This window comes from Phascolarctos cinereus, unplaced genomic scaffold (genome assembly GCF_003287225.1).
Source record: "Phascolarctos cinereus isolate Bilbo 61053 unplaced genomic scaffold, phaCin_HiC Scaffold_726;HRSCAF=1367, whole genome shotgun sequence".
Classification (NCBI taxonomy): Eukaryota; Metazoa; Chordata; class Mammalia; order Diprotodontia; family Phascolarctidae; genus Phascolarctos; species Phascolarctos cinereus.
The window spans coordinates 320,482,710-320,496,579 of NW_027556098.1; the positions used below are offsets into that span (position 1 = coordinate 320,482,710).

Here is a 13,870-nt window from a genome sequence, read left to right on the forward strand (position 1 = left end):
TCTCACTGAGCAGTCCTGAATCCACGATGAGGATTCAGATGGCATCTTATAAAGCTAGACCTTAGATCTGTTATTTCTCCAGTCTCCAGGATATTTTCCTTCCTTCTCCCTTGAGTTCAATGCCTGGTCTATAGAATTTCCACCATAACTCCTGCCCCTCCTACCAGAAGACTTCAACATACATATTAAGTCTCCTTTAAATACACTAACTTCACAGTTCTCCTCTGTTCCACCTCAGCTGCATGGACCTTAATCTTGTCATCACCCACAGTTCTACCTCCATATTCATGAACTTAAAGTTCCTTTATCTGATTATAATCTTTTGTCATTCCATCTCTCCCTATGCCTTATGACCTTAACCCTGTTCTGCATCCTCACTGTGATCTCCAGTGTCTTTCTTGAGCCATAATCTTGCACTGGCTAGACCATCCAGCCTTTCCTACCTTGACCTCTTGATCAATCAGTCTGATACTATCCTTTACATTCAAATTCCCTGCTCCCTTGTCCTACCACTGATCATACCTTGCTAAGGCCCAGCCCTAGATCCAACCCAACCTGGATTCAGAACCTCCTTCATTCCTATTCATATGCTACTGAATGGAGCTGGAGGAAATCACAGAACCATGCTGACTTGGCCCATTACAAATTTGTTAACAGAACCTCAAATGGGTCCTCAATGCAGTTAGCCAGTCTTTTTAGATCACCCTAATTGATTTGTGATCCTACTCACCCCAGTGGTTATTCTAAACCTTTCATCACCATCCTTCCAGTAACCAGGGCCTACAACCTTGAATCAACTGATTCCTCACTTGCCTTCTCACCAATATCCAATGTGTTGTCAAGTCTTGTCATTTCCATTTTCACGACCCCTCGTATAGATAGTTCTCTCCACTCACATAGTAACCACCATGGTGAAGGCTCTCACCGTCTATACCTAGTCTGTTGCAATGGCCTTTCCGTTGGTCTCCTTGCCAAGTCTCCCCATCCCAGTCCATTCTCCCCTCAGGTAACAAAGTGATTTTCCGAAAGCATAAGTCTTGCCCCACCCCCCCTCAATAAACTCCAATGGCTCCCATTTACCTCCATGATCAAATGCACTGTGAATGCTGTCTTTGGCATTTAAAGCCTTTCACAAAGTAGTTTCTTCCTTCTTTGCTGTCTTCTTAAAATCCACTCCCTTATCCACATAGTAAATTAAACAACTACACTGCTCTACTCACTATTCCACCCACAGGACACTCCATTCCCATCTGTATGCCTTTTCATTGTCTGTCTGCTATGCCTGGAATGCCTTCTTCCTCTCTTCCACCTCCCAGCTTTCCTAGTTTCCTTTAGGACTCAGCTCAAATTCCACCTTCTTCAGGTCATTCCCAGTCCCACACCACTCCCTCCTAGTGTATTCCCTCCAAGATTACTTTCCAGTTATTTGTACATTGTCTCCTCCACTGGGGCAGCTGGCAGATAAGAGTGCCAGCCCTGGAGTGAGGAGGACCTGAGTTCAAATTCGGCCTCAGACACTTACTAGCTATATAACCCTGGGCAAGTCACTTTACCCCGTTTGCCTCAGTCTGCTCATCTGTAAAATGAGCTGGAGAAGGAGATGACAAACCACTCCAGTATCTTTGCCAAGAAAACCCCAAATGGGGTCACAACTAGTTGGATGCCACTGAAGCGACTGAACTACAAACTCCTCCATTAGACTGTGAGCTCCCTGAGGGCAAGGGCTGTGTTTTTTGCTTTTCCTTTTATCCCCAGTACTTAGCAAAGTGTCTGGCACGTAGTAAGCACTTCATGAAAGCTGACTAACTAACCGTGTCTTAGGGCTGGTCCTGGTCAATCTCATCTCATATCAGTGCATGAATTAGAGCGTAGACAGCCCTTCCACAACATAGGTGCAGTTTCTTCTAAGTAACTCTTAACGATGTTCTTCAAGATCAGGCTTCAGAAACTGAGAGATGCTTGGAGGCTGGCAAAGTGCCTTTTGTAACCCAGACACAGTTACACCCCCATCTTACTACCATACTTTGCTCATAAGTACTACGGCATAACGCATGTAAGAGGGTAGATGACTGGAAGTCATGTATTCATGTCACTCATTTAATTATAAGATCTTAATTTTTTCATTACACATGAATGAGACATGTTAGAAATACAGCCCATTGAGTTCATGAACAAAAGCTCTTGGGAAAGAAATAAGAGCAGACAGTCAGAAGTTTCAGCGAATTGGATAAAAGTCTTCAAGAATTTCAGCATAAATTTTCTTTTCTACAAAAGAAAAGGATAATATGAGTACTTTAAATATTTTCATGAGAAGTCTAGCTTAAATTTTCTCTATGTATTTAAAGGTGTCACTACTTTAATAAGAATACACATATATAAAAGTGTCACTCAGAAATTTTCCAGAGCAATTGGTTAGAAAGATCTTACTGTTGCTTGCCTTTAGAGTACTGGGTTGGGGGCAAAGGGGGTGAGGTCAGGCTATTAGAATAACTGCAGTGCTGCTGTGTGGAAGACAGAGGGAAAGAGAAAGAGAACCACTGACTCCACCAGTTAGGAGAGGGCAAGCAGCCAGGCACATTCAAATGTCTTTGAGCTCTGGTTTCCAGAATAAATGGCTCACAGAACTACAGTAAGACATAATATTTACACCAGATTTTAAAATGATCTTTTAGCTTTCTCAAACTAATGAAGCCTACTAATCCCACATTCCCATTCCTGTAAATCTATTCTAAAGATGTTATTTTAAAAAAAACCACCCTCAAATATGGATCCCATGCCAGGCTACAATACCACGTACTGATAGAATCTGGGGGAAGTTACTTTGGCCTTGTGGAACCCGAGTCCCTTTATCTGAAAAGTGACGTGCTACATCTGACTGACCAACAGTCGCACAAATTGTGGCACATGAATGAAATGGAATGTTACTGCACGAGCCCAACAGAGAAACATGAAGAATTTAGTGACACATTGAGTAACCGAGGAATTGAAGCAGAAGCAGGAAAATAACATATATAATCACTAATGCAATCATGCAAATGGAAAGAACAACAAAACTGAATGCTATGTAATTCTAATTCTGGCTCCAGAAAAGAGTTAAGAAAAAGCACATTCATGCCCTTTACATGGTTTAGGGGACTTTGTGTGCAGAGCATTCTATATATTGTCAGACAATGATGTTTGGGTGGTTTTGTGAGGCTTTCCCTGTGCCCCACCCCTTTTTAAATATTTTTTTTTATCAGGAAAAGCTCACTGGGTGAGAGGAAGATATCTGGAAATGAATGGGATATAAAAACAAAAAGAACTGGTAAAAACAAAACAAAAAAACAAACCCCCAAATACGGGAAGGACAAACTAGATGATAACTGAAATCTCTTCTAGCTCTAAAACTGTCTAACTGCCCGTAAATAAGGATGCTGACAGTGGTATGAAAGTGAAAAACTGGATGCCTAAATGTCCAAGAATGGGGAATGATGGAGCAAATTATGTACCATCAATGTAATGGATAACTACAGTACCATTAAAAATGATGAATGATAAAGGACACAGAAAAGAATGAAAAGAAAGGGAAAGCAAAAGAACTTTATACACATGAAGGTACACAAATATAAAAAGAATTGTATACTTAATACTGTTTTATATTGATTTATCACGTTAGACTTAGAAATAATTTTTTTTAAAAGACTAGCATTTTTTGTCTAAACAAAAATCACTAAGTATTTGTTTGAAAACAAACTTAATACACTGGACTGTATATCTATAAGATCTGGGTTATAATTATTGTTCCATCACTTATCAGCTGTGTGACTTGAGGCAAGAAACTTAACCTGAACCTCAGTCTCCTCCTATACAAAATGGGAACACTATCACTTGCATTGCCTACCTCATTGGGCTGTTGTGATAATTAAATCAAATGTAGCCCACGCTCCAAAACGACTCTGGGCTCACAGAGATCAATATAATTCTGGGAACTTCTGGTGTTAACTGGGACCTAAATCATTTTGTAGGTCATTGGAACAACAAAATATTTATTCAGGACAAAAATTAATAGTGAACCAATAGAATGCAAATAAAACCCACATTCCCAAGGAATCCAGTCTCATCCCCCTTTCTGCTCTGGCAGAAGCAATATAATATATAAGGCCCTGCCACACAGGCAGGCTAGTTTTTCCCTAAAAGGCAGGGAAGCTGTGCCCAAGACCTGACTGGTCAATTCAAAGGGCTAATGCTTGACCCAATATTATTCTTGCTTTTTGTCATATTTGCCAACTTATTGGGTATGAAAAGCAACCTATGAATTGTTTTACTATGCATTTTTCTTATTACTAGTGATACGGAACAATCTTTCACATGGCTATTTAGATTATATAATTTTTTTTAAGACTATAATTCTTTTGAAAATTTTTGCTCAAATAAACCAGGACAGACTAAAGGACTTTATTTCTATGACTTTATGATGACTTATATACTTCATATTACATAGCCTCATGTGTACTTACAAATTACATATCAAATAATACATAACTTCAACATTTTCTGAAAACTGAAATACTTACCCTTTTCTTCAAATTTTTCTGAACACGATTTCATATACTGAAACATATCACGGTCCTTTTCAGCATACTTAAAGTTTTCTCGTTTAACAAGGTAATATCCCGCAAAAAAGAATGAAGTGGCATACAGGAGCTGGCGATGTAAACCTGAAATTCATGAAAAACCAGAACCAAAAGATAAATGGAAATCAGGTTTTGTGATGAAGAAAGAATTGCATTTTAATATCATGAAAATGGCAGCCTTTTTTTTTTCCATTACTCTAAAAGCATTTGAATAAAAATTCATTCATTCATTCTACTACTGGGCATTTGCTGTGCAAGGCACTGTGGGAGATACAAAGATGACTGGCACAGAAAAAAAGAACACAAGTGGAGGCCTGGTTTCAGGTCCTTGCTCCAATATTTATCTATACAACTTAGCTTGGGCAAATCATCTTTCATTCGGAGGCCTCAGTTTCCTCATTGTCAAATGAGAAAGACTAGTTAAAATGATCTCTAAAGTCACTTTTAACTCTAAAAGAATAAGGTCAAATCTATTCATATCTCAGATTCCATGAAATTTTTCCTGGGGAAACATGAAGAATCTGCTTGTCACAATATAAAATGCAAGAGTTCCTTTGAAATGAACCAAAATTTGTCTGCAAGTCAAGAATTTCTTAAGCATCTATGTGCCAGACATTGTGCCTGAGGATACAAAGAAAGACCAAAACAAGCTCTGTCCTCAAGGAGCTCAATTGGGAGAGACAACACATAAACAACTATGTACAATCAAGATGTGTGTGTGTGAGTGTGTGTGTGTGTAATAAACTGGAGTTAATCTCAGACAGAAGACACTAACATTAAGAAGACTAGGAAAGGCTCCTTGAGGAGGGTGAGATTTTAGCTGCAACTTAAAGGAAGTGAGGGAAGCCAAGAGGTAGAGATGAGCGGGCAGGAATTTCAGGCATGGGAGACAGTCAGTGAAAATGCATGAGTTTGGAAATGGAATGTCTTTCTCAAGGAATAGCAGGGAGGTCAAGGTCACTGGATTGAAAAGTCCATGGAGAAGAGGAAGGTGTAAGAAGACTGGAAAGGCAGGAAGGGGTCAGGTTATAAAGGGCTTTAAAAGCTAAAGAGAGGATTCCATCGACGGTTGTAGTGTCAAATTCAAATAGAAACGGGGGTTACTCAACTGTACCTAAAGATCTCTGCAGGCTGCATATTGACTTAGAAAACTAAATGTTATCTACGTTTTTGTCCACAGTAACAGCAATATTGTACGATGAACAATTATGAAAGACTTAGCTATTTTCAGCAATACAATGATCCAAGACAATTCCAAAGGATTCATGATGAAAAATGTCACCTGCATCCAGAAGAAAGAACTGATGGGAGTCTGAATGCAGATCGAAGCATACTAGTTTTCACTTTTATTTTTTCATGGGTTGTCACTGGTCTATTTTCTTTCACAACATGACTAACATGGAAATGTTTTGCGTGATTGCACATGTATAACCTACATAAAATTGTTTACCCTCTCAGGGAAGGGGGAGAAAAAGGAGAGAATTTGGAACTAAATTTTTTTTTATAGATTTTTAAAAAATTAATTTATTTTTAGTTTTTAACAACCCCTTCCACAACCTTTTGAGTTTTAAATTTTTCTCCCCCTCCCTCCCCTTGACTGTGCAATCTGATATAGGCTCTACATATACATTCCTATTAAACGTATTTTCACATTGGTCATGTTGTAAGGAAGAATTAAAACCAATGGGAGGAACTACAAGAAAGATGAAACAAAACAGAAGAAAAAAAAGAGAAATCATATGCTTTGATCTGCAATCAAACTCCATAGTTCTTCCTCTGAATGTGGATAGCATTTTCCATCATAACACCTTTGGAGATGTCTTAGATCTCTGTATTGCTGAGAAGGGTTAAGTCTATCAATATCAGTTATTGCATATCGTGGCTGTTACTGTGTACAACGTTCTCCTGCTTCTGCTCCCTTCACTCAGCATCAGACCATACAAGTCTTTCCAGGTTTTTCTGAAGTCTGCCTGTTCATTTCTTATAGCACAACAGCATTCCATTCCATTCACATACTACAACTTGTTCAGCTCTTAATTTCCAATTCTTAGCCACCACAAAAAGGAGCTGCTTTAAATATTTTTGTACATGTGGATCCTTTTCCCGTTTTTATGATTTCTTTTTGATGCAGCCCCAGAAGTGCTATTGTTGGGTCAAAAGGTATGCATATTTTTATAGCTCTTTGGGCATAGTTCCAAACTGCTCTCCAAAATGGTTGGATCATTTCACAACTCCACTAACAATGCATTAGTGTTCCAATTTTCCTACATCTTCTCTAGCATTTATCATTTTCCTGTTTCGTCATGTTGGCCAATCTGATAGGTGTGATGTGGTACCTCAGAGTTGTTTTGATTTGCATTTCTCTAAGCAATAGTGATTTAGAGCATTTTTTCATATGACTACAGATGGCTTTAATTTCTTCATCTGAAAACTGCCTGTTCATATACTTTGACGATTTATCAATTGGGGAATGACTTACATTCTTATAAATTTGACTTAGTTCTCTATATATTTTAGAAATGAGGCCCTTATCAGAGAGACTGGTTGTAAAAATTCTTTCCAAGTTTTCTGCTTCCCTCCTACTCTTGGCTGCATTGGCTTTGTTTGTGCAACTCAAAAAAATTTTTTAATGAATGCTAAAAATGGTTTTTATATGTAACTGGGGAAAAAATAAAATATTATTTTAAAAAAGATATATGAAGAGAGTGCTGCCTCTGCTAAAGGTACATAAATAAAATTATAATAAAATAAAATATCTATGTTTTATTGTTTTTTTTGTTAAATATTTTACTATTTCCCAATTACATTTAAATCTGGTTTGGGCTGCACTCAGGAATGTCTCTGTACTAGAGTTTATTGAATGGGGATGACTTGCTCTTTAGGAAGATCACTTTAATAGCTGAGTGGGGAATGAACTGGACTTGGGAGAGACTAGTCAGGAAGGCCAACCAGAAGGCTACTGTAACAGCCAAGATTAAGGTGATTGAGGGCTTGTCTTGGTGGTAGTGTCTGAGGAAAGAAGGTATATACTAGAGATTTTCCAAAGGCAGACTTTACAGAAGTTGGCAACACATTAGATACTGGGGCTGGGGAGGGAGAGAAAGCATTGAGCATTAAGAGTTGAAGTTTGAGGATGACATCTTGGTTATGAGCCTGGGTGACTGGGAGGATAGTGGTGCCCTTGACAACAACAGGAAAGTTAAGAAGAGGGGAAGGTTTAGGGAGGAAGAAAATGAGTTCAGTTTTTGACATGTTAAGTAAGTTTTCTACAGATCCACCAGCAGGTTATTGCAGTGGTTCAGACATGAGGTGATAAGGGCTGGTACTGGGGTGGTGGTAATATCAGAAAAGAGGAGGAGGCATATTTGAGACATTTTGCAAAAGTGAAATCATAAGGCTGTGGCAACAAATTGGTTGGAGGATGCAGGTGGGGGTGAAGAGAAAGATGTGTGTGTGAGAGAGGTAGCAAGGAGTTGAGGATGACACAAAGATTGTAAACCTAAGAGACTGGGAAGGCAGTGCGCATTTAGGGTTAGGGTCAGAAACGAATTTAGGGTCAGTAATAGGAATAGTAATAGGGAAGTCTGGAAGAGAAGAAGATTTTGGGGAAAGATAATTAGTTCAGTTTTAGGTGTGATAAGTTTTAAGATATCCTAGAGACACTCTTTCCGCCATCTTGCAGCGCTGCCACAATGGTGCGCGTGAACGTCCTGGCAGATGCTCTCAAAAGCATCAACAATGCAGAAAATCGAGGAAGACGCCAGGTTCTCATTAGGCCATGCTCTAAAGTAATTGTCCGGTTCTTCACTATGATGATGAAGCATGGTTACATTGGTGAATTTGAGATCACTGATGATCACAGAGCAGGAAAAATTGTTGTGAACCTCACGGGCAGATTAAACAAGTGTGGTATAATCAGCCCCAGATTTGATGTTCAAATGAAAGACCTGGAAAAGTGGCAAAATAATCTGCTACCACCCTGTCAGTTTGGGTTCATTGTACTTACAACCTCAGCTGGCATCATGGACCATGAGGAAGCAAGACGAAAACACACATGAGGAAAAATCCTGGGATTCTTTTTCTATGGTGTAAAACATACATACAAATAAAAATGCTCCAATGGGAAAAAAAAAAGATATCCTAGCGACATCGCCATTTGATGTCAGAGAAATTAGGGCTGGATAAGAAGATTTGCGTATCATCAGTACAAACATAATTTGAATCCATGGTAGCTGTTAAAACCACCAACTGACAGTATAAAAGAATAAGACAACAGGGTCCAGAATAGAACCCTGTGTGACAGCTGTGGTTAGGGGGTATGATCTGGATGAGGATCCTGCAAAACAGACTGAGAAGGAGAATCTGAGAAGTAGGAGAACCCGTAGAGAAGGGGTGGAGGGGAGGATCCTGAAAACCTAGAGAAAAGATTATGGAGGAGGGTGATAAATAGTATCAAAGACTGCAGAGAGGTCAAGAAATACAAGGATTGAGAAAAAGCCATTGGATTGAGTAATTAAGAGATCACTGGTAACCTTGGAGAGAGCAGTTTTGATTGAAGGATGAAGTGAGAAGCCTGATCATAGGGAGTTAAGAAAAGAGAGAGAGGAGAGGAAATAGAGGCACCTATTTTAGATGGCCTTCTCCAGAATTATGGGAGGATAGTTAGTGTGAATGGAAGGATCAAGTGAGGGCTTATTTTTTGAGGACAGGAGGACAGATGGGCATGTTTGTACGCAGCAGGAAAGCAGTCGGGTGAAAGGGAGAGATTGAAGATAAGTGAGAGAGTGAGGATGACAGAAGGGGCGACTGCTGGGGAAGATGGAGCGGCATAGGATCACTGTCCACAGTGATTGTTCTCTCCAAGCCTCCCCACAGCTTCCCCCCACACCCTGTGCTCACACTTAACCAAAGAAACTGAGGCCATGCTCCTAGGCTCCAATTCTCCTCCTCATGCATCACTCAGATGCTTTCCCTCACTGTCCTTGACTCAGATGTCAGATGAAGAGTCCCTTTTCCTTGCCAAGGAAAACCCTTCTTCAGGTACCCTCAATCTCTTCTCCTCCCATCTTTTCCAGGAGACTGCTTCCAGTGTCATCCTCAATCTCTTATCTTCAAGAGATACCTATTGTCTCCTTCCCCAATACCTATAAACACACTTACGTCTCCCACACCCTTAAACCCTACCTGAACAGACTATCCCTGCTAACCATTGCCCCATTTGTCTCTTTCCCTTTCTGGCTAATCTTGAGAAAAGGTACCTCTACTTCCTCTTCTGACTCTCTTCTAAGCCCTACACAGCTTGGCTTCCAACTTTCTCTTTCAAACTAAACTGCCTTTTCCAAAGTTCCAAAATATTTTCCGGCCAATTCTAATGGCCTTTTCTCAACCCTCATCCTTCTTGATCTCTCTGCAGTATTTGACCTTCTCCTAGATATTCTCCCTCCTCTAGGCATTAGGGACAATGTTCTCTCCTGATTCTCCTCCTACCTGACTGTTATTCAGTCTTCTTTACTGGATCTTCATCTACATTATGTGACAAGGGGGGTCCCCCAAGGCTCTACACTGGGCCTCTTCTATTTTTCCTCTACACTATCTCACTTAGTCATCTCATCAGCTCCTATGGAATCACCGATCAGCTCTACGCAGACGATGCCCATATCTATCTATCCTACCCTCGTCACTCTCCTGAGCTCTAGCCCCGCGTTACTCACATCTCAAACCAGATGTTCCATAAGCATTTCAAACATAGTATGTCCAAACAGAACCCATTATCTTTCCCCTTAAACCTTCACCTCTTTCCAGCTTTCCTATTCTAGGGCTCCACCATCTTCCCAGGCACCAAGACCCCTCATTTGCCTGTTCTCTCCACTTACAGACACCTTGTTTCTAGACAACTCTTTCCTTACTCCAATTCATCCTCCACTCAGCTGACAAAATAATTTCCCTAAAGCTTAGGTCTGACCATGTTATAACCCCGAACTCAATAAACTCATTGCTTACTGAGGTGCCTAGCACTATAGGAACTTAACAAATGCTAGCTGACTACTACCTCTAGGATCAAATATAAAGCACATAAAGCGTTTAAAGCTCTTCATAACCTGGGAAACCCAAAGGAAGAGGTAAGGAGCAAGAATATAAGGCGCAAGGCATGGGAGACAGCTAGTGCAAAGGCACAATGACAAAAGAGGAATGTCACACATGAGTAACTGCATGTCACTCATGTAGCTGGATCAGAGTTCCTTAAGTGGAGTAAGACGTAAGAAGACTGGAAACATAAGAGGGGGCCAACCAGGTTAAGGTTGTGAAGTGAATAGAGTGCCAGGCCTGGATTTAGGAAAGACCTGATTTCAAATCTGGCCTCAGACACTAACTGTGTGACCTTGGGCAAGTCACTTAACCCCGTCTGTCTCAGTTTCTACATCTGTAAAATGAGCTAGAGAAGGAAATGGCAAACCACTCCACTATTTTTGGCAAGAAAACCCCAAGTGGGGTCACAAAGGGTCACACACAACTGAACAGCTACAAGAAGACCTAGACAGAGAAGCCCCGAGAGGGGAAGTTAACTCCCGAGGTCAGCGCTCACATTAGTGACTACCACCAACTGTGGAGTCTCAGCTCCCCTTCTGACACCTCCCCGCCATTCACTGTGCAGACGCTGCCTCAGGAAAAAAAGCTGCAAGAAATGACTCACCCAAAGGCCCAAGGAAGAGGACACTAGAAGCCAGGGCCTCTGAGTCCAAATCCAGGGCCCTGGTCCACTGACGCGCAGGCTTTCAAAACACTTCCCCCGCCCCCACGCGCGCAGAACAGTGCGCGCGCCTCTCAGTCCCCGGTCAGGTGCACGCGAGTCCGAGCCGCAGACCGCTGTCTCGTGCACGCGCATCCCCCCCCCGTCTCGTGCACGCGCGCCCCAGGCACGTCCTCACCAGCGGTCACCACAGGCCGGCGATTGAGCAGGTTATTCAACAGCCCCGCGCAGTAGCCCATTAAGCCCGTGTAGAAGATCTGCGGGTCCGTCAGCTTCGGCGGTGGCAGGTTCCGGGCCTCATCGGGCAGGAACTTCAGCGGGATAAAATCGGGCCTCCCGCTCATCTCGCCAACCCCACAGGCGCCGCCGCCTCCTCCTCTGGCTTGAGGTGAAGGCACTTCGCAGTGCACCGGGAAAAGGGTCCGCCCGGCCACGCAACGTCCGGGGCCGCCGCGCCAAGGTTCCTCCCTTCGGAAAGGTCCGCCCCCTTTCCCTCTCCTGTCGGAAGGGAAAGGGACGCGGTCGGAGGTGGTTCTCCTGCAGAGGGCTGCGGTTTTGCCCAAAGTTACACAGCGTACCAGACTTAGAATGGCTCTTAAAAAAAAAATCACCTTCTGCTGTGTATGGTAATTATTTATACATACTTCCCATCTCCTTTGGTGAGCCCCTCAAAGGCACGTCGGAGGGGAGCTACGTGGACTTTACATTTCAACCAAAAACATTTATGGAATTAAAAAAAAACACTTTAATAAGAACTTAATTACTAACACATGAACATTTCAGCATACAGAGAACAGCGGTAAAAGAAAAACGTTCTTTTCTGCCCAAAGACTTCCCTGACACCCCCCCCCCCATTTCAGGACTCGTTCATAGGACAAATCACCATGGGAACGGACCTCAAAGGGAGGGCACGTGGTCCTATCTGCGGCAGCGCAGGAATCCCCTCTGCAGAACGCGAGACAGGGGAGGGGTGGTCTAGCCTTGCACTCCGCAACCTCCAGAGGAGCCAGCTCTGCTTTTGGACAGCTCCCAACGAAATCCAGCCTAAAGCTACCTCTCTGCAACTTCCACTTCTGTTGCTGGGGACAAATAGAACAGGTCTAGTCTCTTTTCCACCAGCATTCAAATACTTGGAGACAGCCGCTATGTACCCCAGAGACCTCTTTTCCAAGCAAAACATTCTCTGTTCTCTTAACCACTTCTCTTATGACAAGACCTTCTTAAAGCTTGACTATGTAGCAGCTGGGAATGTAATGGATACAAAGGTGAACCTGGAGTTAGTAAGACCTGAGCTCAAATCCAACTTCAGACACTAGCTGTGTGACCCTGGGCACGTCATTTAACCTCTTCCTCAGTTTCTTCAGCCATAAAATGAGAGTAATACTAATATCTACCCTCCTTCCAGGGGTGTTGTAAGAATCAAGTGAGATCACTGTAAAGTGCTCAGCGCATGGTAAGAGTAAATGTTAGCTATTACTATTATTCTGGTTGTCCTCTCAGGGTATTGTCCAGCTTATCAATTTCTTTCTGAAAATATGGAGAGAATTGGAGTATGGTGGGAAGAGTTCTGATCTGGGAGTCTGGAAATTTGGTCTTAGTCCCAAGTGAATCACTCTTTGGGGACTGTTTCCTCATCTGTGAAATGAGAGGACAGATAACAGCAAAAAAGAAAATTATCTTAAAAGACTTCAGAACTCCGATCAATGCAGTGACTTTAGAAGACTGATGAGAAAGCACAAATCTACTGTATCTGGGGAGAGAAATGATGGAGTAGAGGTGCAGAATGGATTATACACAGGGTGTCCCAAAAGTCTTAGTGCAGTTTTTAAGCTTTGGTAGCTTAAGACTTTTGGGACACCTGTATGTAATCCATTCTGCACTAAAAAAATTTGAGACACTCTGTATACACCAAAACTTTTGGGACACTTTGTAGAGCCCATTCTGCACTAAGACTTTTGGGACACGCTGTGTATTCAGACATAGCCAGTTTTGTTTGACTTGATGATTTGTTTTGCTTGATTACTCATTTCTTACAAATGAGCTTTTATGGAGGGGGTATGAGTTAATGGCTAGTGACAAAGACCTCCCTCCAAAAAAGGGCATCAATGGGAAAATTAAAATTTAAAAATACAGCAGACATGTAGAAGGTGACAAAAGAGGACAACTTTGTTATTATTTTGTTAAATTTAATACACACTTTAAAAAATAAACTATATGTAATACAAGTTTATGGGTTTGTACACTATCCTGCTTTTTTCTTCATATTCTTCAAATATTTGTTGATGATTAAGTTCCTACTAAAAACATTTAAATGGGAGGGGTGTCTGCTTTTATGGCCTCTTGGATCCCTTCCAGCTCAAATGTTTTATGAGTCTATAATTAGGGATAATTCAGTTTAACTCCTCCTTCCCTTCCTCCTCCACATGAGGAGGTGAGGAGATTAGAGTTTATCCCGGGAGGGGCATCTGGTTCAGGCTGGGCAGCAGCTGCAGAGTGTCTGGTTCACGAG

The 13,870-nt window shown here is 41.7% G+C and overlaps 1 protein-coding gene and 1 pseudogene across 1 annotated transcript; one reads left to right on the forward strand and one right to left on the reverse strand.

Annotated features, from left to right (window-relative positions):
* Nucleotides 1-2,076: 2,076 nt before the first annotated feature.
* On the reverse strand, nt 2,077-11,783 carry NDUFC2 (NADH:ubiquinone oxidoreductase subunit C2). Its single transcript, XM_020989492.2, has 3 exons — nt 11,540-11,783; nt 4,554-4,697; nt 2,077-2,265 (listed from the first exon to the last, which is right to left on the reverse strand). The coding sequence occupies exons 1-3, from the start codon at nt 11,703-11,705 to the stop codon at nt 2,216-2,218; spliced, it is 360 nt and encodes a 119-aa protein (XP_020845151.2). The 5' UTR covers nt 11,706-11,783; the 3' UTR covers nt 2,077-2,215.
* Nucleotides 8,306-8,726, forward strand: LOC110210527 (small ribosomal subunit protein uS8 pseudogene; annotated as a pseudogene).
* Nucleotides 11,784-13,870: the final 2,087 nt, after the last annotated feature.

Bases quoted from the DNA above. Each gene is read 5' to 3' on its own strand.
- NDUFC2 (XM_020989492.2), bottom strand. From the start codon at position 11,705: ATGAGCGGGAGGCCCGATTTTATCCCGCTGAAGTTCCTGCCCGATGAG. The intron at 4,698-11,539 runs GTGAGGACGTGC...CATGAATTTCAG, and splicing joins CCGGCCTGTGGTGACCGCTG to GTTTACATCGCCAGCTCCTG. The intron at 2,266-4,553 runs GTAAGTATTTCA...TTTCTTTTGTAG, and splicing joins AGAAAAATTTGAAGAAAAGG to AAAAGAAAATTTATGCTGAA.